The sequence below is a fragment of the Varanus komodoensis genome, unplaced genomic scaffold, assembly GCF_004798865.1.
Source record: "Varanus komodoensis strain SLA01 unplaced genomic scaffold, ASM479886v1 scaffold13_1, whole genome shotgun sequence".
NCBI lineage: Eukaryota > Metazoa > Chordata > Lepidosauria > Squamata > Varanidae > Varanus > Varanus komodoensis.
This window is the reverse complement of record NW_025335408.1, coordinates 11,525,910-11,553,337: the sequence shown is the minus strand read 5'-3', so window position 1 is coordinate 11,553,337 and position 27,428 is coordinate 11,525,910. Positions and strand designations below refer to the sequence as shown.

At 40.2% G+C, this 27,428-nt stretch overlaps 1 protein-coding gene across 4 annotated transcripts in view; it reads right to left on the bottom strand.

The window, feature by feature from the left end:
- Nucleotides 1–47: 47 nt before the first annotated feature.
- CPED1 (cadherin like and PC-esterase domain containing 1) overlaps nt 48–27,428 on the bottom strand; it is a 111,191-nt gene continuing 83,810 nt past the window's right edge. For all 4 annotated transcript variants that reach the window (XM_044423116.1, XM_044423117.1, XM_044423119.1 and 1 more), the window contains 7 exons: nt 17,014–17,131; nt 16,103–16,239; nt 11,825–12,045; nt 10,820–10,921; nt 9,005–9,092; nt 6,303–6,449; nt 48–2,340 (listed from right to left, as the gene is read on the bottom strand). In XM_044423116.1, coding sequence (XP_044279051.1) covers nt 2,113–2,340; nt 6,303–6,449; nt 9,005–9,092; nt 10,820–10,921; nt 11,825–12,045; nt 16,103–16,239; nt 17,014–17,131 — 1,041 coding nt within the window. In that variant the 3' untranslated portion in view covers nt 48–2,112. The remainder of the gene's footprint in view (nt 2,341–6,302; nt 6,450–9,004; nt 9,093–10,819; nt 10,922–11,824; nt 12,046–16,102; nt 16,240–17,013; nt 17,132–27,428) is intronic.

The following is a 27,428-nucleotide window of genomic DNA, read 5'->3' as shown; positions in this document are numbered from 1 at the left end:
GTAACAGTGATACATTTATATAAAAATATATGTATAAAAATATAGCATTGAAAGGTTGCTTTCAAAATAGCAATATCTGAGAAATATTAAATACAGTGAACTACACACAGGAATACCATATAATGGTGAATATGCAGAAACTGTATGGCACGTTTGCCAGCATGAAGTTTAGCATAACCAGAATTATTCCTGGGGTTTTGTTTAGCAAGAGTCCAACTAGAACATTACTTTCAGTATAAACATATTTATCCAGGCAACCTCTTTTAAGTGTCTGCTTCTATTCAAGGAATCCAGCACATGGAAAGCACATAAAGTACAAAAGAAAACCTTAATGAACACAGTGAAAGTTACTATGCAGAAATCTGAAGACATCTTAGAAGGTAGTGATTTTTAAGACTCTGTTCAATAAAGCAGGCTGTCTTCCTCTCAAGGAGCTCTTTGACATCACGACTGACACCTTCTTGCTTGGAATTACTGTACAAATTATTTCTGAGATAAATATGCAACCTTTTCTGTAAAACCACTACAAAGCAGCACACAGAGAGAAATGAGGGTCCATTCTAAATGAATTGTGCTATGTGCAAGGTTTGAGGCCAACACAAGTATATTAGAAAACAGCTCTTTTTATGGGCATAAATCTGTATTCAGCAGGATGAAGGTGGCAAGTTGGAAATGTACAAAAGTCCAGGAGAAATTCAACACCCAGGTCATGCAGTTGCTGAGCTGTGGCTGGAATCCAAAGGGGCAGTCCAGTGAGCTCAGCATGTGGCATCTGTAACTTCCATGAGGCTGCCCTGAACCTTTGGGAGTGACATTTGACAGCACAAGAAACCAGAGTCACAAAGACAACAGAAAACTCTTATACTCTAGCTGGGGCTTAGAACTTTCACAAATGAGGTATTTCTTGTCATTCTTTACAGGTATTTGTCGGTTCTTTAGATATATTAGGATTGTGCAAGTTTTGCGTCTGCTTAGAAACAGCACTTTCAGTTAATTTTTTTAGAGCAGGGAAACTTGGGTAGCATTTTGATGAGCAGTTCCAATGGTGTATTTGTGCTATTCTGCTATACCACAGTGCCATCTAGAGGTTATATAGCAGAAAAGCCAGGAAAGGACAAGCAGGACTTGCGCAGTATGTAGATCTCAACTCTGCATGAACCAGAAGTAGATGCAGCAGATTAGGAGTTTCGTGTCAAAAAGCCCCAGGAGTGAGCCAGTGTGTCCCCAGTTCAATCTATGTGTCATTCCACAGACTAATTAGGGACACCTCAGCCTATCTATTCTCTAATCCAAGTCAGGCCAAGGTTCCTTCTCTTCTTTCTCTCTTTTCAACTGCCCCATAAAATAAATGGCTCTCTGTAAGGACGCATGCCTGGAAGCAATCCAGGTAGATGCTGTTTGCTTTTTCTTTTCCATGGGGCAAGAGTATGATTCCAATTAGCAAAGCAGTTGCCATGTGGGGCTAGGGTTAATCTGTAGCCCTGATATGTATCAGCTCAGCTCACCCTGACCCACCCAGGTTGATTAGGGCCAGAAAAAGACATCATGACCTCCCTCCATGTTCATGTCTTGGGGGCTATTGTGACTACAGTGAGAAGGGCTGATGCCATCTTTCTCTCAATGCAAACCTTAGAAACGCATATCTAGTTCCACCCATACAAATACAACACCTGCTTTTAAATGCATATCCCTATACTGCCATCTTGCAATGTCATAAAGCTCTTCAAAATGGAATGCAATTTTTTGGTTATATATAGGTGATATATCATTATACTCTGTACCTATATTTGAGCACTATCTACAAAATACATTGAAAACATTCTTTCCTTTCACACAATATTACATTGACTTAACTTACAATGGTTTTAATTTTTGGCCACAGTTCAAATAACTTCTCTCTCCCGTCCTTTCTTGTGTTTCCCTGTCTCCCATTCTGAAACCACAGCTCTGTGGAGACACATCTTGATTTTATAAGGCTTTGCAGAAACCGCCACATGTCTTGAGTTACGCTGGTATGTTTAGCCACTCAAAGTGTGTAATAAATCTGGTATGGACCGGATCACCACATGGGAAGGCAGGGCAATGTGAACTCTGCATTTCAGCCAAACGAAGTTACATTCCAACAACCTTTCTGTCATATGCGCAGATCCTGCTGAGGAGTATTTCTGAATACACTTGGTTGATTGGCCCCCGCACGTGATAAGGGGACTGAGAACTGGATGCGTAGGCCTGCAGTTTCATCAGGTTGTTCCGGTTGTTGAAATATTTGCCCAGAGCATAGGGCCTTGATAACGTCATGGCCACGGGATCACTTCCTTCAGATGTTTTGGATTTCACCACCTGAAAATGAAGACATTGAATTCTTGTGAAACTTTCATGTTGGTGCTTCCAGGAAACAGAAAGAACAAGTCATCTGTGTAAGCTCAACAGATGGATACCTAAGCATGACTGCTGTTTGATTTGGGGTTTGTTTAGAGGCCTTATAGTAGAATCTTCTCCCTGGTTTATTAGGGCTGGCTGAGGACTGGATGGCAGCTTGACACCTCTGCTGGTGTAGCTGAAGCAGAAGAAGGGAAAGCCTATCATAATTTGATGCTGTAAAGGGGAAGATGGGTGCTGCTGCTGTGTGCAGTGGGGAAAGAGGAGACAACTTACATACAAATTTGACAATTTGCATTTTCTCAGGAGTGGAACTTGTTCAAAAGCCTGCCACTGCCTATACTTCAAATTGTGCCTTCAGGAATGCAACAATTGTTCCTATAATACCTATCTACTTTGCACAGTGACCAGCCCATATCAAACCAAATAGTTATTGTTAATATTTTTTCAGAATAAGACCTAATCAGTACCCTTTCTTTGAACTCAAAACTGTAGGACAACTAAAACATCCCAGAAGTCATGAACTATTCGACTATTAAAAAACACTGCTATTTTATCATAGAATTTTCTAGGTATCCAGGTGAATTTCCACTGGGGAATTCATTGCAGCTAAATGCTCCCATCCTGCTGTCTAGACTATGCAGACCTGTTTCCACAGGTTTTCCCTCACACTCAGACACTTGTCACTGTGGAAAACGTGAGTCATCGCCTAGCATCACTCAGCGCTATGTCATCATTTGGCATCACTCATGGGGTCCTGGGGCAGTAAAATGGCAGCCACACCACAGGAAGGAAAAAAGCCCTCCTCACAGAAAACTTGATGCCAAAGACAAAGGTTCTTAGCTTAACCTCTCCCTGCTATCAAGCTATCTATCTGAATAGGTGCTGGTAAGTATCGGCAGAAATTGTGCTTATATTTTTTTAAAGAACCATTCATTCGCTTTAGATCCCTGCTTATGTTGTCATATATTATATCATCATTGCATTTCATTTATATCACTTGTATTTGTAAGCCGCCCCGAGGCTTTGGCAAATGGGGCAGCCTAGAAATTTTCTAAATAAATAAAAGATCCCATTCCTAACTTTCTTCCTTTAGCAAGGAACTCCGAGCAACTTACAAGGTTCTCTTCCTCTCTTTTTGTCCTCACCACAACAACTCTGTGAAGTAGGTTGGACTGGGAGACAGTGCCTGGCCCAAAGCCACATAGAGGGCTTCATGGCTGAGTGGGGACTAGAGCCTTTGAGTCCCAGCCTCGCGCTCTTAACCGTTGCACCACACTCGCTCTCTTCTGCCTCTCTTCTGATTGAGCGGAGCCATCCTGATGCACAGGTGGCAAGTGAACGGAGCTCTCTCGCCCTGGGGAAAAGCACTCTTGCCTCAAATCAGGACTGTACTCTACTCATCCTTCATAATGAAAGCAGCGAGGCCTTGTGAAACCTGCCCAGGAAACAGCAGGATTCCTGTTGAAGCCTTGTTCAACAACTGCATACAAAACCTTCTATTACTGTGAGGAGAGGCTGAGATTTCCACAAAGGGATTCGCAAGAATTTTTCAGTCAGTAAGGCCCCCGTTGCCAAAGTGGCATTACTGTGCATTGAGACAGAGAGGAAGATGCAGTTGCTGCCCCTTTTCACTTCCAGACAACTTGGGCATTTTGACACGATTGCCTGTTGACCTGTCTCCTCCTATTCTGAGCTGTTTTCATTCTGAAATGGCACATACACGGTAATTCCTGAGCGCCCAGTCCTGCTTATCACAGTAGGAGGAGTTGTACTGGTTTGAAGTCAGATACCTGAAACCAAACAAGTTGATGCAGCTGCCTTTCCTCTTCATTTCATTGCCTCTCATCTGCTCTAGTCAAAGCAATACGCTGAAATGCTTTGAAGTGCTACCCCATATTTTTCATTGAGGCTGCTTAAGAAGCACAGTGTTTCCATCAAGTGATAACTTTAACAGTATTGACAGTATTTCCATAATGGACAAAGTATTTATAGGTTGGATAACAATCTTATGCATTTTTAAGACAGAAAAAATCCTAGTCTAAACATCCAAAAATGCTAGTCTAAATATCCAAAGGTTTGCATCCTAAGATATTTTGAAGAAATGTAGGCATCTCTGAGATGCTCCAAGGTTTTGGGATGGCAACTTTCTATCTTTGTCCAGTTAGGCAATGGCAGGCTCTGGGTTTACAGGTGTTTTGAACCCCAGAGGTGAATTCAATTTTGGAGGAACATCTGGGGACTGCATCCATGGGGTGGGCGATGCTGAAGTCAACAGTGGCAGGCTCAAAAATACCAGTGCATTCTGATGCAAAGCTCTTACTGCTAGTAACTAAGAAGGGCATTTCAGACTCTTAAAATGGGGGGAAACCTGCACAAAAGCAGAGAATCCGCTTGACAACTGGCAGCTGGGAAAAAGGGGGTGGGACCAGGAGATGGTGACTCTCTGCTACACTAACCCACCCCCATCAACAGGGGTCAAGCTCCATTATAAAATTGGCATCACCCTGCAGTCATGACTTTCATAGTTATTTAATAGATGTATATGCCTCTTAACAGATTAAAAATAGCTCTCAAGTGAAGAAAAGTTACAAGGCAATTAAATAAATTTAGATACATTATAATATACATGAAACTAAGTACACTTAAAATACATAGTAATTCTGAATACATTTTAAATAAAACATTAATAAAAGCATGAAAACCAATGCAACACCTTAACTACAAACTGGATACCACTCACAGAAAGCCTAGGTGTGGAAATGAGTCCTAATTAGTGCCTCAAGCAGGCAACAGTTGGTGTCTCCCAAGTACCCAATCAGCAAGACCTCCTCTAATGAACTGAATAATCACACAGGTCTGCACTGGGGAAGGCCATCTGCCAGGTCCTGGTCCCAATCAGTTCAGGGTTGTGTATGCTAAGTGCAAGAGCTTGTCCTTCACTTGATAGCTAATAGATGGCCAATGAAGTTGCTTCCAGGGCACAATAAGATCTGTACATAGTCAGGCGATCCTGGCTGCTGTGCTCTGCACTGGCTTCAGCTTCAGGACCAAGCACAAAGGTAGCCCCACATCAAGAACATTAGAGCCATGGAGTGCATGGAAGTATGTGCAAAATCCAGTAATGAGAAGTGTGGAATATGTCTGCTCCTGAGAACATTCAGGGCAGGCCGGTGACTCCTTTTTCATTGCATCATCCATGCTGAGCTTCAAAGGAGCTGTCCATGGTACTGAACTCCACCCAAAATCAATTCATGGTGCACCATGCATAGGTCTTATAAACCTCAGCATAAAAGTTGCAACGGATAAGAAGGGGATATGAGAATATGTTCCTTTTCCCTATGAGTAAAACAGTGGACAAACTTTGCCTTGTTTAATATTTTACAGGGCTGCTCTCCATTTGTCTATTTCTGGCTGAGAGTCAATTGGTTTAATATAGAAAAAATGCTTAAAGCACTGTAAATGGCAGAGTGGAGAACCACTCATCTTGAATAACCACGTTATACATGTTAGAATCATGAGAAGAGGACGTCTGTTTGTCCTGTAAATACACAGGGACAAAGGAAGGTGAGCTTTAGCATGTCGATTTTCAGCAGAAGAGTCTGGTGCTGGTTTGGGGGGCCCTTCTCAAAGCGCCTGCATCTCACTTCCTAGGAGTGCAAGAAGCAGGCACTGTTCTTTTAGCCTGCCCAGGATCACCCTGCCACTCCATGTACGTTTACTCAGTAGGGCTTATTCCCCAATTAGTGCCTACAGAAGCGAGCATAAAGTTGTAGCATTGGGTATCCCAATGCACTCATATTGCAAAAGTTTTCAATCTGCTAGCAAATGCAAGTTCCATTTTGTTGGTTGAAGAGCAGATAGTAAACAAACAAACTGCCCTAAATCATTTGCTAAAACGAACATTGACAAGAGATGATTACCTCGTGAAAATGGCACCCACATTTTCCTTGCAAAAATTCCTTGTACCGCCCCATAGTAACAATAAAAGTATCAACCACATCATAGCCATATTGTTTTGCAGTGTTCAGAATAGCTAGATTTTCATTCCATAAATTCTGTACTTCTGCCTGCAATTTAAATCAAGAGATTGCACATTATCTTTTCAGTTTCCTTATAGACTTCAGTTAAACAAAGACATATCATAACAGAAGTAGCCTACAAACAATATGTACAGACATTTTCTGGAGAAGAAAATCTTAATTCTTCTCTCTTCAGGCCTCTCTATTTGAGGGTCTTAACCCACAAATTTATCGAGTGTTCAGCTTTCATTGTGGGGAAAAATGTGTCTCTTACATTTGGGGTTCCTCCGCCAGAGATTTGAATTCTTTTTCTTTCTATATATTCTATCAACTAACCATAAGATGGCACGATAGCAGATTTGCAACTTCTTGCAATGCTTTTGTTTCGGATTGTTGCTGTTTAAAATGTAATACTGACCTTTCTGTCAGGACCTGCAGCAGTAACTTGACTCCCCTGGTGGCACGATTATGAAGGGCAATGTGGTTCACTGGATAACAGCCCGCAGGATCAGGATCAGACCCATGGGTGCTTGCAAGAATTGGAGCCTGTGCAATCATATAGTGCAGCTGGGGGGTTTGGAAAGCTCTGTGACAGCCCTTCCCATGCTGCTCAACTTTGCCAGAACAACATGGGCTTTCATGGTGGCTGCAGCCCCTTGCTGATCCTGTGTCCAGTCTTACCCTGCCCTGGACTCCTGCCTGTACCTGCCTGCCCTTGCGCTGGTCTGACCCCACCTTGCTGGGTGTCTGATCCTTGCCTTTGTGTCTAGGCCTGCCACGCCTCACTGCTATGAGCTTGCTTGTCCCTAGCTCATCCTTCACCTTTGCAGCTTCCATGCCTTGCTGGATACCTGACCTTTCCCGTGTCTGGTTTTGCCTTCTTCTGTGGACCTTCCAGGCTTTGCTGGGTATCAGGCCCTTGCTTTCTCTTGACACTGTCTTTGCCTCTAGTCCTGCTATGCCTTGAAGGTATGTGACCCTTGCTTGTTCCTGGCTTCTTCTTTGCCTCTGCCCCTATTGCACTGCATCAAGATTTCTATCTGCTTCCATCACCCTTGGTCCTGGTGCCCCAGCCAGTAACACCTGGTGCTATCCTGAGACGAGTTGTGGGCCACCACACCGTTGGCTGGTTCCCATGACCACTAGAGCTCACCATAGTTTACATTCATGATGTAACCCTGTTAATTCTTCAAAGGTTATGCAAAGGTTGCTTAATCCTCCCATAAGCCACCCTTGCTAGGTTGACACAACACAATAAACCACAGTGACCCCCTCCTGCGGCTTGAATATTCCAAAGGAGGGTGGGCAGACATCAAAACCTACTATGTATGCAGGGCGTTGTAAAACTATTTCCCCCCTAAACATTCATGGGATTATGGTTTTAGTCACACTTAAAGTATATCAATTGAAATCAATAGAACTGTAGCCATGCATAACTAAAGTCTCATTGATCTGAGTACACACCCAAGCTCTCTGCTTTAATCACCCCCCTCCCTTCTTCTCCTTGTTCTGTTTCTCTCCCTGTGTTGAGTTTTGGATTGCAGGCTGCACAGGGCAAGGCTGTTACTTTGCAAAGTGCCCCTTGTCTAAATGGCATTATCTAGATACTGCTTCTATGTCATTGTATAAACATGTTTTCAGTTTGGAGGTGGGTACAAAGTGTACTTCTTTCATCGCAGAGTAATTATAGAAAGTCCCATTCCCAAAATGCAGGGGAAAGGCCTTCTAAAACAAACGGCCCAAGCAGATTTGGCCCTGCTTTCTATTTTTCTATCATCAGCACTGCACTGCAGAAAGATTAAGAAAATGACATAGCCAGTGCCTGCAGCCTTCCAATGTAATTCAGGGGTGTGTGCTCTTTTGGGTTCTGGTACTCAAAACAAATTCTGGGCTCAGAATGTTCCACTTTAAGTATATTTCTTTTGCAGCAGGTTCCAACAGATTCCAGCTTGGAATTGTGAGAAAAAAGAAAAAAGAATGAGAGACAATATCCTAGAAGGCAGAGTCTGTCTGTTTTGATGGAATAGTTAAGATTCAAAAGGGGGGAAGGGATAGGGACAGATGAGAATGACACACACATTCAAGCGTTAATTCTTGTTTTGTGACCAGGTGGAATGGGCACCTCGAGCATTTCAGTCTTTCAGAATGGCAAGAGGTGGGTGGGAAGCCACTAAAAGACTGTCAGTTGGGAAAAGGGAAAATCGCCATCTCGGAAATCCAGGTGGGGCAGATTCCACCTCCTCCAGTCTGATGTTTTGCACCCCAGCCTTAAGGCTTCACTCTGTTGGCTACCTACATTTTTAAAACAGTTAGAATAAATTCTTGAGCCATGGTTTAAATTTAAGCAGCCCCAAATACCCATTGCATATGACCAAGTACTTGGATTTAAAACCAATATAATAGTAGTGAAGATACTCAACTGTAGCCCCAACACTTTCAGGACAAGCATAAAAGTTCTTACAAAGGGCCTACCAGCACAGTTTGACAAAGCATATTAAGCTGATGTGCCATTCCCCTGCATGCACATTAAAATAATTCTTAAGACCAAGATGCAGTTTATAGGCACAATTGATTTAGCAAATGATAATTCAAATATAACCTACCGGTGACAAAGAGTGTATTCCATCTACTGGCAGATGAAAGCCCATTCCCAAGGATTTTATTATTACCAGGATATTTGAGAGATTTGTTCTACAGATCAAACGAATCAAATATATTTTGTTTACAGATTGTCAAAACAATGTACAATATACAGTTTCAAAAACTAATTTCTTTGACGTTTTCTTCATGAGACTATAAATCAGCTACTTTTACTTGTGTTGCAGAATCTGACATCTAAGTCCTGAACAAAGAACATTTCCTTCTCTGCTACATAACCTGTAGATGGCAGTGTGGCATACTGGAATAACACAAAAAGAAATTGCTCTGCCAGTTTCACAATTAAATGCCACATTTCTCTGCTCGAAAAAAGTCTCACCAAAAGCAGTACATAGACACAGAACTGAAACTGGAAAGTCAGATCATTGTCTAAAGAACGCATAAACAACTATGACTAGGGAATGAGAAGTGCATGAGAATTATCTTGTGTAGGAAAGTTCATTATCTTATATAATGTCGAGATACAATGCAGTGCAGTTTCACAGCACACCCTTATGCACGTTGGTTCTGAAGTAGGTCTCACTAAATTTAGGTGAGTGAACCTAGGATTGCAGCCTTTTGATGTGTTATCAACATAAATTATTTCTGGTTCAGCAAAGCTTTAGTGTGAGCTCTTGATGAAAGGACCTCTAACGTCACTTCATACTTCCCAAGGACAATAAAGCTTGTGGCACGTGTGGAGATGGTGCACCAGTATGAGCAAGGAATGCCTTTTTGTGAGGATGGAAGCTTGCAAACCTTCTGGAGAGGGGCAGGCCCCAGAGGAGTACAACTCTCTGCCTGCTGCCAGTAAAAGGGATTACTCAGATGCAGAATGGGCCCAGGGATTGAGTTCCTGCAAATTGGAGGCATAGGTAAGAAAACCCTGGGATGTATCCAGATTTAAACATGAGTGACTGGGATGGTGGAAGTGGACAGTCCCCCCTCCTGTTTCCCATGGCTGCCCTGCCAGTCCCCTGACATACTACAAAGACATTCAGGAGACCTTGCTGGATAGACTGAGTTGTGGGGTACATCTGTGTGTGTGTTGGGGTGTGTGTGTGTGGGGGAGAACTGAGAGGAGTAGCCTTCCATGAACAAAGCCTTTCCTTTCATGGAAGGTGGATCATGGATCCAGGATGTACCTTGGGGTGTAAAACAAACTCTGGCTTCCCAAGAAAATCCCAGCCTTATTGGTGAACAAGAGCTGTTCAGAGATAGCATTCTTGTTTTGCCTTGAGATTTGGTTGTGGAGTTAGTGGTTAAATTGAAGGGAAGCAAAGGCAATTGTTTCAGCAAGACGTACATTCAGAGGTGCACTTCTATCCTACCACACCACCCACAGAAAACAACGCAGTATGTCCTGTTCACATCTGCAGTCAAATGAATGTTCTGATGTGCATCTATTTTACTCCCATATATTGCAAATATCATGCATGTAGAAAGCTGCTTCATTGAACTCGGAGCAGAAAGCACTGGCAGTGGCCCAGAAGGTCTTCTTCCACCTCAATTAATTGTTTTTGTGGCTCTGATTCACATAGCATATTATATATTTTTAAACACTGCATTTAATTCATAGGAATTTATCATAAAAATAGGCACTGCAGTGGGAAGTACCATGCCCCCAAGAGAAACATAATGTGCAATGATTTGAGGATCAACGTGTGTAAACAAATACTAAACATATGGAGAACAATATTGGAAATTATTGTTAGGGCTACTAGCAGTTGCTTCATGTGATGAGCATGAAAGAAAAGAAAATCTATAGCACTAACACTTACCGTTTAAGTACTTTTTGAATAATATGTAAGTGATTGAAATTAAGCCACTGGACACCTCCAACAACCAATATAGTCTGGCCTGTGTTCTCAAGTGGCTGTGATCTGAAATGAGAAAGAAAGGCAAAACCACAAAATGAACTCTGCCTCAGAATCAGGACAGATGGCACATTTTTAGCAGCAGTGCATCCCAGTTCTCTTACAGATCATTCCTAGCCACACAGGACTGAGGCTCCGCATATTCTAGCTTAAGTATTTATTAAATACTTCTCATTTTACTTCCATAAATCTATGAGGCACATTTGGGAAAGTGGCATCTTCTCTGTCAGGGAAGACCATTTCAGTCACACAGTAGAATATCAGTATCTCACAGGTAGTGGTCGCTCACAGTGACCTCTGCAGTGGTGTGTGTTCTTTCCCACGTGGAAATTGCCACCGAGACCCACGTGTAAATGATGTAAATTCTGTAGTTATATAGTACTTGTGCCACTATGGCAAAATTGGATACTTTTGACTAAGAGCATAGCAAAATGATAATGGGACCAATTACCTAGCATGGTTGTGGGCCTGTCCAGATGCCTGCAATTCAAGATGCAGCCGTACAGCGATCTGTTACGGTTGTTATAACTAGGAGTCCTGCACTGAGCATGGTGCTGGACCTGATGGTCATAGTGGGCCCTTCCAACTCTACTATTCTACGATTCTAAAAACATCCGGGTGCAGAGGAGGAGAAGGGAAGAAGAAATCTGTATGAACTGTGGCAGCTCTACACAGGGAAAGCGGGATGTAAACTGAGAAGGAATTGCAACAGCTCTGAGTTGTAGTAGTTCCTCATTGCCAACAGCACAGCACATCACGTAATGGCTCCCCCATAGACTCTAGGTCTCACGCAAATTCCTTCCCACACCTAGCTTTGGAATGCTGGCATGGAGAGGCTGCCAACTAGGACAATTAGCAAACGATTGTCCAAATGGTAAGGACCCCTTGCCTGCAAATGTTGCACTGTACCTGAGTAACAGCTGCTCTAGAGCTTCTTCAAAGGTTGGTCTTTGGTTTACATCAATCCAAAACTGAGGGTAATATGAGTAGCTAATGAAAGTGTTCCCATTGTTTACATTAGGATAAAACTTCATGTCATGAGCCTTTTGCCATTCTTGAAGGGTCTCGTTTACTCTCTCTATCAGGTAATACATCATCCCTCTGTTAGTTGAATCACCAATGAAAAGAACCTTTAAAGGCAAAAACCATACAGTGTTTAACATACAGGCTGGCCTTCACAGAACTAAAGCAGCTTATCTCTATGTGCTTTGGTTTAAACAGGGTTGCAATTAGAGATATGCACCCTACATGTATAACAGCAAATTTTCTGATGCAGTGTAAGTATCTATTCCTATTTTTCAGTACTGGTATTCCAGTTCTAACTCTGGCAAGACTTAAAATGTCCCTAGACGTAGCTGTTCTGTGACAGCTGTCTGTCTGAAAATAATACAGCACACGGCTTGAACAAAAGGGGTGTGCATAGAGGTGTGCAAAGTTAATTCTGTAGTTAATATAGTACTTGTGTCACAATTGCTAAATTGGATGCAGATACCTGGGAGTGATAATAGCTATTTACAGTTGAACTGATGAAAACCAGTTGCCCGTATCTTTAGGCAAGTGCCTGGAATCAGTATTTTCTACCCCTCTGTTGTTCCCCAGATTTCAAAATACATTTCAGGTGCTGTGCACATGTAGTGCTACATATAACTGTTGGATTGTGCTACTGACTTCTGTCTTCCTGTGCATAAAGATTTATTTATTCTTGCATTTTACAAAACAAAATGTAAACCACATCTTGAAGAGAAAACAAAAAATAAGCCAAATAAGAAATCAACAACCAATACTTCCAGTAACACAGGTGGTTCAGAAGCTGTGAAAGTAGCAGGGCCAATCCTAGACTCTAAAAAACGTTTCAGTCACATATACTGCCATGCAGCTGTAGCTGGCAATTCATTATTAGCATGAAAAATGGAATTTGGCAGAAAGTTACCACCAGAACCGACACGATGATCGGAGGTAAAAAGTCCACTACACAAATGTTTTCTTGCTAATCTTTAAATCTGGATTGCTCATAAAATTAATTTTGCATGTGAAAGTATGTTAGTTTGCAATTGACATGAAAATACGTATCACATCTCTCTCACTGCCACAATAGAGGCATATTATCTATTTTAGTATAGTGAGAACCTAATGGAATCTATCTGGGACAAGGATCCAAATATGAAGATTCCAGAACAGACCAGGGAGAGGAATCTAATCCAAGTGGAAATGACCCAAATCTAGTATAAGTCAATAGTTAAGCCCAGTGATGTCAGGAAAGATCAGGGAAGCTAAATCCACTCTTGAACTGAAAGTTGCCTCCTTTTCAAAGATATGCATGGCATACCCACAAACATTTACGAAGCAGAACATGGCACTTCTGAAAGTACTTGCCAGGTATAAAAACCATGTAGAGAGTGTTGAAGTAGCTACCACAAGGCTTCCAGTTACTTCAAACAAGCCTAAAGTGAGTTGTCATTGACGATTCAGTTAGCAGTTTGCTTTGTATTCTAGTGCTTTAAAATGTTATCCTTCCTGGAGTTTGAGTCTAGGAACAAGATCCAATGGGGCTGCTTCCTCCCACTGATTCTGTGGGTGTAAGCAGAACCCCACATGGGCCCATCCCATGAAACAACTTGGATTTAAGATGATCAAATAACAAATTACCTACTAAAAGCTGTAACAATTAGCATATTGCCCTGCACTGTAGAATACTCTGTTGCAGAATGAATTCAAACTCAAAATTAAGCAGAATTGAACTATTACTGATAGGGGCTAATTTACTGACTGTATGTGGGATTGTTTCCTGGTTCAAGGGCTGAATAGAAAAATCCCATTATGTTTAGAAAATAGGAGTATATCATAAAACATGAACAATAAAAGACCCGACAAGTAGAATAGAATTAATTTGCACAGATAGGTAAGATCATAATTCAGGTAAAGATAAGAACTGCAAACATCTTATCTCTAAAATGCTAATATATATGTTGTTTTTGCAGGTGAATTTTAAGTACTTTGGCAAATACTATTTTTAATATTTCCTCTTCTTAATCATACTTTGCTGATGGCATTTTATTTAAACATTAAAATGTAAATTCATTTTTTCAGAATGATAAAGTGTATGCTTCATCCCCTTTCACTTACAATGTAACTATGCAATTATATATACCTAGTTATTTGAATAACAACTTATTATTCATGACCTATTCCACATTTTAACTTTGTCTGAAATGTTGCCTCACACAATAATTAAAGTGTTATGCTTCAGCAGATCATAGACCTATTACAGTAAAAGTTAATTAGCCATAAAGTTATATGAGGTTTTGTCATACAGCTGTAAAATAAATTAAAGCACTTTTTATTTGGATTTCAGTTTTTCCCCCTACCCAGTTAAATTCATGTCATTCCCCATGTGGTTACAAGCTAACAGATGTAATATAGCCTTCATACACTTTGCATTAATAATGAGTTCAGAGACAAATTCCGACATATAATATGAAATGAAATGAGTTTTAAAATAATAATAAAAAACTCCTTCCCAGCCACATTTTCATTCCCTGCACATGACTAATTAGCTTTGCTAAAACACCATTAATCTATGTAGGCCCTCTTAGAAAAGGCTTTGGGGAATTTATAACCCCTTTTCCATGTCTCAGCCAATCTGCATCTATTCTTTCACTACAGGTGGTCCTGAGTTAGTACTGACAGAAATAACTCAAGCGCAATGTCACATGCAGGAAAGTGAACAGGCGATTTGAATACAGGCGGTTACAACTGTTAGTGGAAAACAAGGGTAAAGCGAGCTCACTCTACATTCCCAAAGGCATTCACTGGTTCCCCTGCACACTGAGCTTGCATTCATTGGACAACCCAGTGAGCTGTTGTAGCCTAAATTGTCTTGACACATGGAGCAGGTTCCTGTGAGAGTGCGCAGCACCTTGCCTTGCAGAAAGTTATCTGCAGTTACAACATCCTTTTTTCAGAGATGATTAATGCTGTACATCCACTTTCCATATTTTAATAGAAGATGTGTAAGGCTGTGATGAGCCACAAGCTGCCTCAGGGAGAATTTCTCAATGGAGACAAGCAGCTGGATTCAAAGCAGTGCAAGTGAGAACTCTGCTTGAGCAGCAGGACTTCCCTGCCCTTTCCCTCTCACAAAACCTTTCTACGCTTCCAAAAACATGTGGAATCTTCTGGAATTGTGTGGGCAGTTGTGTAGGGGAGAAACTTCGTATATGAAGAAGCACCATACGCTTGACAGTGGCAGGTCAGGATCCAAGCCATGTAATTTAGCGTAAAGGATAGTATTTGACATGGGTTTTAGGATCTAGCTTTTAGGCCTCAAAAAAGGAACATGGGGTACTTCTCCTTTAATGCTGTGATTAACCTAAAGAAAAGGTTAAGTCAGATAAAGGCCACAGTTAAGGGCTGCTTTTTTCCTTACAAGGACTGGACCCTAGGTTTGTAAGTAGAGAGGCTCATTTTCTCTAGATTATTTTTGATTAAATTATAGCAGTAAAAGTGACTATAGAGTAAGTGCCAGATTTCAGACTAATAATAATTCAGTGTATACTTCTGGATGGGAAGAGGAAAAAAGGATAGTCATATGAAACTGAAGGGACATGTGCTAAGTAAGTGTGGGTTAGTGTAAGAATATACATATCAGTATATGTTTACTTGAGATCTTTGGGAAGTTCCAGGAATTTTTTCCTGGATTTATTTCTAAGAATGCTCCCTTAATTTAGATAATATGTAGCAAAATCTGTAATGCTTCATTACTTACTTCTGGAAACTTGCATCACCTGCACCTGAGCCAGAGATTTCTGTCAGCCATACCATGCCTATTAAGAAGCACTGCGTTTCCAAGCAGCCATCTTAGAATCTTCACTATAAGTAAAGTCAGTCTAGTGAGGTCCTTCTGAGACCTGCACAGGGATGCGAAAGAAGACTTGATAAGATTAGTAGGCAGAAGCACTGGCATGCATTAGGCATCCAGCAAAAGAAACAGAGTGCATGCAAAGTGTGTCACTCTCTAACAACCACATATAGCAGTTCTCAATCTCGACCGATACTCAGACATCTCATGGATACTTTTTTTTACTATTTGAACCTTGTAAAGTGAAGACTTATTAAAAGTGCCAATGCTATAATTTAAGAGGGAAATATTAAATAATATCGCTTCCTTGTACCAAGTTTATGACATACCTTTTTTCTTTCTACACACTGTTGGAGCTCTGATTTGTTCAGGATGGGATATTGACAGTTGTGTGGCTGCCATGTTATTTGTCTCCAGTCACAGGTTCTGTTGTCAGAACAACTAAGACAAGGCACAATCCATTGTCCTAGAAAACAGAGGATTGTCATGCTCTGGACTCCTGTTAAGTACACAGTATTTGCTGTTAAGGAGAGGACGTGCTCTTGGATATAAAGAAACCTTCTCTGGGAAAGGATGTACTTATGCATGGGGACCACAGGCAGTTCTTGGCACAGAGAAATTTTCCATTCACCTACTCCAACAATGAATGTCTCATAAAGAAAGGAGAATGTGACCCAGTGGAGAAGGTTAAAAAAGCAGAATAGCAACTAAAGGATGGTTCACATATGGGTACACATCCTGAGAGCAGAAAGAAGTGTGGGTGGGTCAAAGATCACATACCAAATGTATCACTTGATATCATTGCAGAGACAGACTCAGATACAATGCAGTTCATTAGTTCATACATTTTGCTAAGCCATCAAGTGTTGAATAATCCTGGGAGGTATAGGCATGTATGAACAAGTCCCACTGTGCTCAATAGACTTACACCCAGATAGGATTAAGTATCAGAATACCTAGGAATTGTGAAGAATTACCTAGGAATAATAAGCTCCATGAGTGTACACAGTATTAATACATGATTATACATTAAACAATCATTTATTTCTTAAGAACTACACAGAATTAATTCTGACCTATGTTTTCCAAATCTTCAGCATTTATGTAAGGTTATAGTTATCAGGTGATGTATTAGCTTTTTTTAAACCATAACATAATTTTCCATGGTAGACTTAAAAGAACGTCCATATTAGGAGGAATAGGAATGCATTTCTGAACATGTAGAAACCGTTTCATGTACCTTTCATGTCCCCCGTTTCACATGTCTTCAACTGTGTCTCTGAAATGGTTGACAGGTATTCAGCAGAGAGAGGCTGCAAACCACAGGATTCCTCTGGATGAATGATTGAGCCACAATCCTGTATTGAAATGTTAAAATATAATTGGTTACTGTATAGCCAATCATACACAATAATTGTACATGATTGTCACATATGTCACATATGGACAATGAAAGGGTAATTTTAAATAAACATTAAGAGAAATGGGGCAGAAGTACTTTCCAGATTCCCATTGTTCAATACACATTTGTCAGAGTTAACTGGTCCTGAAGCATAACCAAAATTAAACACAACTTAATCTTAAATATGCAATTCTGTCATTTTATGGCCATGAGTCGAAAACTTATCCCATGTAGCCACACAGTCAAAATATTCCTTAAATTTCTGATAAATCTCCTGTAGACCAAGTGTAACACTGGTAGTTCCAAGATTTTTTTGAAGAAAAGATTTCTTTTGTAAAGTTGTCCTTGAGAGAAAGAAAGCTGTCTTCTATTGAGTCCAACCCTTGGTCTATCTAGCCCCATATTGCTGACACTGAGTTGAAGGAATTTTTCCAGCCTTGTCTGGATATGCCAAAGATTGCATTTGGGACTGCTTCATGCAAAGCTGTTGTTCCACCACTGAGCCAAATTACCTCTGAATACACTGTTTTATTTTCTGGTCTGGAATTATCCAAGACTGAAATAATAATGTTATTGGTTTCATATGCAGAAAGTAGGATAATAATGATGGTCACTTCTGGAGAAGAGACAGACGGCTCCAACTGTTTCACCCTCATGATAAATAATCATGTGGGGAATTTATGTCCCTGCTGTCCATTCCATATATCAAAGCTGACTGTGGTAGATGCTGAATTTTACTTTTGGGCTACAGAGAATGCCAGTTTAGAAACATAATTCTGCTCCCAGTACTGAGTGACAGTACTCTCCCTAACGGTACAGTTGGCTCTGAATGATATGTTGAAGTACACATTCCACAAGGGGTGCCTATTTCCTCTTCACCTTGTGTATTACTCCAGTCAGAATTTGCCTTATGTCACTTTTTATACTTCTCTTATATACGAATAAAGGAAATTAACAGTGCAATGTTTTTAGTACAATATGGACCTATATACTATGTACTGTATTAATTTGTGATTCATATCAGTTTTGAAGGCTCCATTTGGTCAGAAACTTGGTGCTAAAGGGTTAAATTAGTTAAAAATTGAATACAAAATGTTGGAGACTGCTCTTACATTTGAGCAAGGCCTACAATTCTATGGCAGATCACCTGCTTTGTTCACAGAAGTCTTAGATTCACTTCCAGGCATCCCAGATAGAGCTGGGGAAGACTCTTGTCTGAAACCAGAATCCAATCAGTGTAGCCAAGACTAAGCCAACAATCTGCCTTGCTATGAGGCAGTTTCTTATGAAGGACAAAGCCCTTTTTTGGTGTGTAAAACTGTTAGGAGCCCAGTCAGGAGCCTCTATGCCCAGAATTTCGACAGCAGGAAAGCATTGCCACCAACTGCACCATCAAAGACTTTGCCCACGCAGTCCAACAATTTGCACAAGGTATCACAGGGAAATTCCAAATTCCTGAATCACCTGCTACTGTTGTCGACAAAGTGTCATAAGAAAACTGAACGGGGATTTTCTTGTGCATGTTGCAAACATTTAAGTAATGTACAATAATCTTTGCTTTCAACTGATATCGCTGTTGATTAAGAGCATATTTGTCAAGATGTCTTCAATTCACCTAGATAAAAATGGCCAGTTTTTTAAAAGATATCTTTATTTTTTAAAAGATATCTGATATCTTGAATGCAGGAAGCATGCCGTACACGAGGGAGGACCAATCTTTTATGATCAAAGGCAGCTTTAATATTGCCTTGTAAAATGGATTGGCCAGAGGTCAGCCACTGACATTTACTCTCGCTCTCCACGTAAGACACCCCAAGAATTTTGTTAAGAGAATGTGGATTTGTCAAGTTCCTTACAGAAACTTGCAGTGCTGCAACATCCCCAATGTTTTATCCAAAGATGAAAGTTCATTCAGTGATGAGAGGCCAACAAACAAATGGTATTTCTTTTAACAGGCAGCCTCATTTTTTAAAAAGTAGTCAGTCTTTGAAATAACTGGAATGATTTCATAAGAACATTTGGTTGGGGGTATGCAAATCACAGTGTGAAAGCATGATACAATTTGTACTACCAGATCATAGAAGATTTGACGTGGAACACAAAAGAATCTGAAGAATTATGCTAACTGTACAGAAAGTGCAGTCTTCTATATGAGCTTTTTTATATACAAGCCTGTTAATTCACTTGACATTGGTTTCTTTACATAACTGAGATCTGAACACTGTGCAAAGATTTTTTCCTGCTTTTCTCCTATATAACCTCTAGTGTCACTGTAGCGCATTCACACAAACAGAGTAAAGTTCTTTCACTTGCATGGATGATACTGCATTTTCCAAACTCTAAAATAGTTCTCCAAACCTGTTTTAAAAAAAGAAGCAACCTTGATTAAAGAACCTGCAAACAGTCATGAGTAGGGAATGAAAAGTGTATAATTAATGCCTCTGCACTGAAGTAAGCCCCACTGTGGAAATGGGTTTATTCGTAATATGTAGGTTCAGGATTGCTACTTGAATCATGTTGCTATTGGTTTAAAAAACTGAATGTACTGGAGGTTCTCCAAGAGTTCCTCCTTGCACTAGGTTTGCTATTACGGCATTTTGCAGAGAAAGGCACCAAGGTAGATTTCAAAGGGAATCTGTATTATAAAGTGTATTGTTCCAACTGGTTGAAGGCAGCTAATTTTAGCAGGGTCATGTTAGAATAAATCCAAGGAGCTTGCACTGCAAATGGACTATATCTGTCTTTGTCAATCTGTGCAGGCCATTTCCTTACATAGACCTCATATATATCACCCACTTTCTCTTACAAAGCATGCTCAAATATTTAATAAATATTGATCCCAGAAACATAGTAAAACAGTAAATGAAAACTTAATTAAAATGAGATTTTTTTCCAGTTTGCATTTGCTATTCTAAACTGTATTATGACTGTGAGGACTTTAAATATTTTAGCCCAGTAGATCACCTTATTTAAAAGAAGTATGACATGTAAAAGACATGAGTTAATATGTGTTGAAAACAAAGAACAGTTCCTTCACGTGATTCTAACCACACCACCAACCTACAATTTTAAAGGGGAAATATTTAGGAATTCTCATAGATGTGCTATCACAGGCTTCTTAAGATGTAACCCTGTAGTTCAGCTTTCTCTGAACTACAACAACATCTTGCAGACTCATCTAGACCTTAGCCTGGCAATAAGTGATTGGATTAGCAAAATATCAATAATGAAAATAATAAGCACTTCAACAGAAAAGTGGGCCTGTGCTACACAGGCAGGGCTAGCTCTACTGTATAATGTTCTGCTCTCAAAAAATTAAAATAATTAAAATAAATAAAAAATATATCTCCAGCTTCAGTGAAGCGCTGGCAACAAGGAATGCAGCCTTCTCTATGACTTGGCAGGATCTAGTAACCTAAGACCCCTAGCAGCCTGACATGCCAATCATATTTAAAAGTTAGGAGAACAATGTTATTCTTCGCACTATTCCAATGTGACTTTATAGTCCTATCTCATTTAATCAGGGCAAAATGAAATTACCATCTGTAACTAATTGTACTTTTTGGGGAAAAACAAACACGCCTACATTCCTCATGAAGTCATTTCAGCTCTCTGTTTAGCCAGTCCATGACCATTTTTGTACATAACCAAAGTATGATGAAAAGTGATTAAAATGGACTATGAAAAGTATACTAATAAAATTAGACAGAATGAGCTCATTAAAAGTACAATAGTATCTCATTGCAAAGAAATAAATTATGAGCAGATGGATTAGATCCACTCTAGCAAGACGATTAATGTAATGGCAAATGAGAAGCAAATGCCACCATAATTGGCACTGTGGATTCTAGTCCGCTTCTCCTGCATTAGCCTGCGCCAGGGTTTAGCCAAATGATCAGTGTATGTATGCCCACTACTTTTCTTCGCTAAGCCACTTCCAAATACAATTGCATTCTGTATCATTGGGAACAGCGAGGTGGTTCAGACTGTCCTGCTATTTGTCTCTCTCTGTGGGGTGGCAATTTGCTGAAATAGCAGAATGCACATGTTCTTCCACACTGAAAAAGAAGTGCGACTGTAGGATTCAGAAAAGGATTTAAGGTTTGTTTAAAAGCAAAATGTTCCTGCAAAGCTAAGGCATTAGTCAAAGGGCAGGGTATGGGGCAGCTTCGCTGGAGCAGTTCATTTTCTGTTTATTTATTTTTGTCATTATTAACACACACACACAATTCTCCATAATAAACCTTGGCACATTCATAATTTGTCTGATCAGTGTAACTTTTGCATGCATCAACTGTATATTTTGGGGAAATGACATGCACATCCATAAGTCTTGAGGAGCTTTGATGAGCAGCAAAGGAGAGAAACAACCAACCAACCAACCTCCAAGATTAACATAGGAAGAGCTGTCCTGGACCAGACCAAGGTTTATTTAGTCTAGCACAGTATCCAACCCGCTGCCAGTAGGAAGCATGCAAGCAGGACATGACTGCATCAATTAATTAATTAATTGATTTCTATACTGCCCAACAGCCAAAGCTCTCTAGGCAGTTCATAACAGTATGTTAAAAATACAATATAAAAAAACCATATTAAAACATATTTAATCACCATACATTTACAATATCAAATTTAAAACAGATTTTTTGAAAAAATATAATAACTAGAAAAAAATCTTAAGACCTGTTTAAAACCTAGCAGGCTCCAGAAGCTACTTGAATGCCCTGCAACAGAGGAGAGTCTTTACCTGGCACTGAAAAGATAGTAAAGTTGGTGCCAAGCAGGCTTCGCTGGGGAGCTCGTTCAATGACTGGGTAGCTACCACTGAAAGGGCCCTACCTTTGTTGCCACCATCCCTTGGAGGTGGAAGTCAGAGGTAGGTTCCAGGCCCCAGCCCTTTCCTGCTGGGATCTTACAGCAACTGTCATACGGATGTTGCCTTTGAGAATGGCCCCTGGTACAGCCATTATGAGTAGGAGCCACTGATCACCTTGAATCGCCATGAATGTATCTAATCTCCTTCTAAAGTCACCCAAGTTGTTGGCCACCAACATCTTGTGACAGAGAATTATATCCCAAAAGCCTCACTATTCCTCTTCTTTGGGTCGCCTCATGCTCTAATAATTATAAGAGATCAATTTGTTCCACATTATGCATAATTTTAAAAAGCCCCAAATGTTGTAACCTTTTATTAATAAGGAAGTTGTTCTAGCCCTGAGAACACTTGAGCTGCCCTTGTCGGCACCTTTCCAACTCTACAACATCCCCTTTGAGCTCCAGTGAACAGAAATGTACGCAGCATTCAAAAGAAGGTTGCATCTTCAATTTGTACAAGAGCAGTATGATTGTCATATATTTATCTGTAACCCACCCAGGGAGCCATCTGGCTAATGGGGCAGGCTAATGATCTAACAAATAAATACATATGATACCAGCAGTTTTATGTTCAATTCCCTTCCTATTGTTCCCCAACATGGAATTTGCCTTTTCCTCAACAGTGACATTCTGTTTGGACATTTTCACCATCTTAGCTACTACAACCCAAGAATAGAAAGTTGAACTAGTTTGGAATAAAGCCCAGAGTTTCCATGAAACATATTAACATGTTTTTTTTAGAGTTTTTTGATGAGCAACACAATAGTAAGAAATATTATGGTAAGTATGGTCATAATAACAGTGGGATGAATCTAGGAGACAGATACAGCTCAAATCTTGAGAACATTAGTTGTGCTGAAGTCACAGTGAAGTCAAAAGGACAAGTTAGTTGTGGTGGAATTTGTTTCATTCCTTTCAATAGAACTTTAGTGGACTTACAGCTGAAATTCTATATTTATTCAATAAGGGATAAGTGTGTAGATTTACATAGTACTGAAAAGACATAAATGCTATTGTGTTATATCTTCAGATTTGGGACAAAATATTTTAGTGAAGGTGTATCTTTTTTTTTTTTTTTTGTACTTCTGGTGGAGAGCTGCAGCCCTAATCTGCAAACACAGAACCTCAAAGAGCAATTCCTTAGATTAAGAAGAATGCTTGAAGTGTGGGAGAAAAAGCCATGGAACCCTCGATAAACCAACTTTCCCTCACTCTGGTTTTAGCCAAACCATGCCTCCCACACTGCTATTTTTACAAAGCAACTAAGAGTGGCTATAAAGGTGAGGAATGCCAGGGGATCCCCTCCCCAGTGTCCTCAGCTCTGAACCTTTGCTCACAAATCCATTGTTTCAAGCTACATGCTGGACTCAAGATCTAGCTTACCCACTTCTGTGGAGTGGCCATCCAGGAACAGGTGGGAGTTTATTTTCTTATTAATTTATTTGAATAAATTTGCATTGGTCTAAATTTCACAGTACATGTAAAAGGTTTGTGGTTTCCTGTATTTGCATGCTGCCACCAGACATACTGCAGTATTTGGGAGCACATCCTGGGCACCTCTTTTCAAAACTCCAGTACACACAAGGCCTTGGTCACTAATGTTTATTAAAATTCCCCAATATATTAGGATAAATAAGTGTAGAATCTAACTACAAACCCAATTCGTCCAGATTTTTCTTTTGGGCTAGGGGAAGTTTCTATAAGGTTTCCTAAATGACTACTGCAAATCTTTATAATGTGTTGTTCCAATCAGTTCCTACACAACCAGGTTTCTGGGTATTTGGATTAGTCCTCTGGGTCCATAAACATCTGGAAGATTTCGTTTGAACTAAATAATGTTCTGATAAAAGCTGGAGAGGAAGTTAACACAGCATCAGACACACGAACAGGATTAAGCTGATCTGAGGTTGTTCTCCCACACAATGCCACAGACCCAATTAGTTCCTACCCTTCTTGAAAAAGTTGAGGTTACACATGTGCTGAGGGAGAACACTAATGAAAAGCATACTTGACTCATTAGTCAACAGCAGGCCTTTCTCTTTGTTCATGTTTACAGTCTACTCTCTAATATGCTTCAAACAGATTTAAGCCAGAGGGCTTTGATGTTTTTCATTTTATCAATATCACAAAGGCCCTATATAAAAGCAAAGCCCAATATCAGCCACAGCAGCTATATATGAAAAACATTATGGCATATGTGCCACTCTCCCATTTGGGAAATTAGGAAGTCACATAGCTGGTTGGCAGGGAGAAAATTCACAGCTAGGCTGCAGCAAAAGGGGCCATCACAGCAAGAGAAAACTAACGCCAAAACTTTGTAGATCTCTTGCATTTGAAGATGGAAGCCTTGAGACTTTCAGCACCCATGTTTATATGCCTATATATGCACAGGTTATTGGTCCTTAGAGGCAGCAGCCCTAGACCAAATGGCGTCCCAGGCAAGGAATTGGGCTTCTGAATATCTTATTTCTAAAATATCATTTGTAGCCTATTTGGGCTGTAATCCTATACACTCTTATCTGGAATTAAGTACTATTGAACTCAGTGGGGTTTACTTCTGAGTACACATGTACAGGATCACTCTATCAAATGACTCTGATGTACTGTTTATATGGATGATTTATCCCTACCATGTCAGACAATAAGTCTGCATGCACTATGATCTCAGTCACTCCTGTCTTTGGCTATACGAGCACTGATATAATAAATATTTCCATTAAGAATACATCTCTTTCCCTGTATCTCTCTCTCAAATGTTGCTGGCCTGACCCATGAAGATAAACTGTACTCTTTGTTCCACTTGTTGATCAGACAGCTGGGGACTTTCGGTTGAAAGGCAGCATACAAGTAGGTAGCAATTCAACAAAACACAGAACTTGTGAAGGGAATCTCCTGAGCACACCTGGGGCAGGCACCTGGGTGTCCTCTCCCTAAAAGCGGCCCTGATGCAGTAGCCTCACAGACCTGCTGCACATGAGAAAAAGCTACCCTGTTCTCCTCAGCACCAACACGCTGTCTCATGACTGACAATCCTATGATGGTCATGCAGCAGAGCATTCCTTGACATGAAGATGGTGGAGTAACCACTAGGCCCTTCCCAAAAGGAAGGTGCAGTGCACACGGCCAGCTCCGTTGACTGCAATTCTCCATGATTTTCTCTTTCTTGATGCTGACTGCCCATTGCACTTGAAGCTACATGTCTAAAGACCCAAGAACAAAGAGATTTTCTTTCATCTTCTAATTAGAAACAAACAATACAGCTAAGAAGCGTAAAATAAAAACTAATGTTAAAATTAGGCTTAAAGTTAAGGGTAATTAAAATGAACTGTGAAGGGTGGTTTATATTCATGATAATAATAATTCTTTATAGTTCTTTATTGATTTTCAAAGGCAAATAATTCTTCAGTCTTTTTATGCTTCCTCACATCATTTTGGCATGCAGAACTATTAGAAGAGCATAACAAGGCTGAGGAAGGAACATTTTGCTTCAGAAAATCAAAGAACTACCATGTTAAAGTGAGATTGCCCCTGCTGACTTATAACTGATTCCTCAGATAAACATATTCCTGAACTTTCATTTATTGCACACAGCTGGGGGACAAACCTGCTTTCTGAAATTACCTACAAATCTGGGCTTTTTTCTTCTCTTTTTGAAAACTATAATAGTAACTAAATTGACTCTAACAGAATTTCAGCACACTTGCTGCTTTAATCACAGAAGTGAATTTAATCTTGGGGATATTAATCACAATAACGTTCAAAAGAAGCTGATTAACGGTCTGCCTTCTACCGGTGCATATTAGATAGAAAGTCCAAGTCTTCTTGCCGCTTGGTAGCTGATGGCATGCCGGTAGATTTCACACGTGAACAGAAAACAGACTGGGTGCTGCTGATGCAAAATGAGCAGGCTGCTCGTTGTGACTGACCTCTTGTTCTCCACAGCAGATGGCTGACAGCAATCAAGTCCCCCTTTTGTGTCTTATTCACAGAGAATAATCAAGCAACCAGTGGTGAAAAGTGACTCGACATATTACAGGGGCAACAAATTAATCCGGGATACTGAATAAATCATTTCGGTTCAAACACTTATTTCCACCACACAAGGATATGATGAATGAGTTAACACAGAAGCTTGGCAGGTCAGAAAAACATTAGGAATGATTGGTCCTGAAGGAAAGGGAACGATGGAAAGCACATTTATCTAAATTAGGCCTTACGACTGTAAGAAAAAGAAGGACAGGGGTGAGGTGTGGTAGTAAAAGAATGGAAGAATCCTGCTGGCATTTGGAGCCAAGTAGAACCTTGATCTATCTGCTACCTCCGCACTAGGTCTCTGTAAAACCCTGGCAGCATCAGCAAGTGCCTTAGGCACAGAGCAAAACTGCTGGGGGTCATAGGACTGCTTGTTTGGATGTTTGAACATACATGGGACTGAACCCTTAAGCGAGAACTGTTAACTATTTTTAAACAAGCAGAGAACTGTTGCCACAGATGGCATCTTTTAAAATGAAATATGCTACTTCATTTGTACATCCTGTGTTGTGGAAGAGTTCATCCAAAACCTAGTCCTTGTTTTGTTAAAATAATATGAACACTATATCATCCTTTAGATGCTTACATGGGAATAGGATACCAGAGAACATATAGAGGTGTTGATGAGATTTACTTTCCATGCATTATGAAAAAATTCCAATAAATAAAACATGGGTGCTTCTTTGCAAATGTAGCTGTTTCAGGTTGTGTGAGTTGTGTAAACAGAAAGTAAGTTGCTAATGTAGAAACCACTGACATTTCAGACTTCCTTAGTACAAGGCATCGAGTAATGAAATGATAAAATTTCCCTAATAAATGAAGTGCTCCCACTTGAAAACCTTCTGAATTGGGCTGCTGTTATCAACTATAATTAATTTAATTTATCATGTATAAATGAATAATCAAATTTTTGAGCTTAATGTATTTTTTCAGCAAGTCAGCACTTTTATATTGTTTAATTCAATCAGCTTGCCATGAAAGCAAGCTTTCAGAAAATCAGTGTTGAACTGGGGGACCTGGGAGAACCAGGTTCTAATTCCCACTCAGGAATGAAGCCCACTGAGTTACTGTGGGCCAGCTGCTGATTCTCATCCTAACTCACCTCACAGGTTGTGATTGTGAGGATAAAATGGGAGCTGTGTAAGGTCGAATATATAATACAAGGTAATAAAAATGTGGAAGCTTAACTTGTCCAGCTGGTATCTTATTAAAATTCGCAGTGACTAAGTATGGTAGTCAGGCTTCAAAACAATGACAGGTTTTTATTTCAAAGGACAAAACTGACATTATTTTAGCTGTGAGTCTAGCAGCTATCCTTTCTTTTTGGTTTTAGTCTAGAGTAGGTG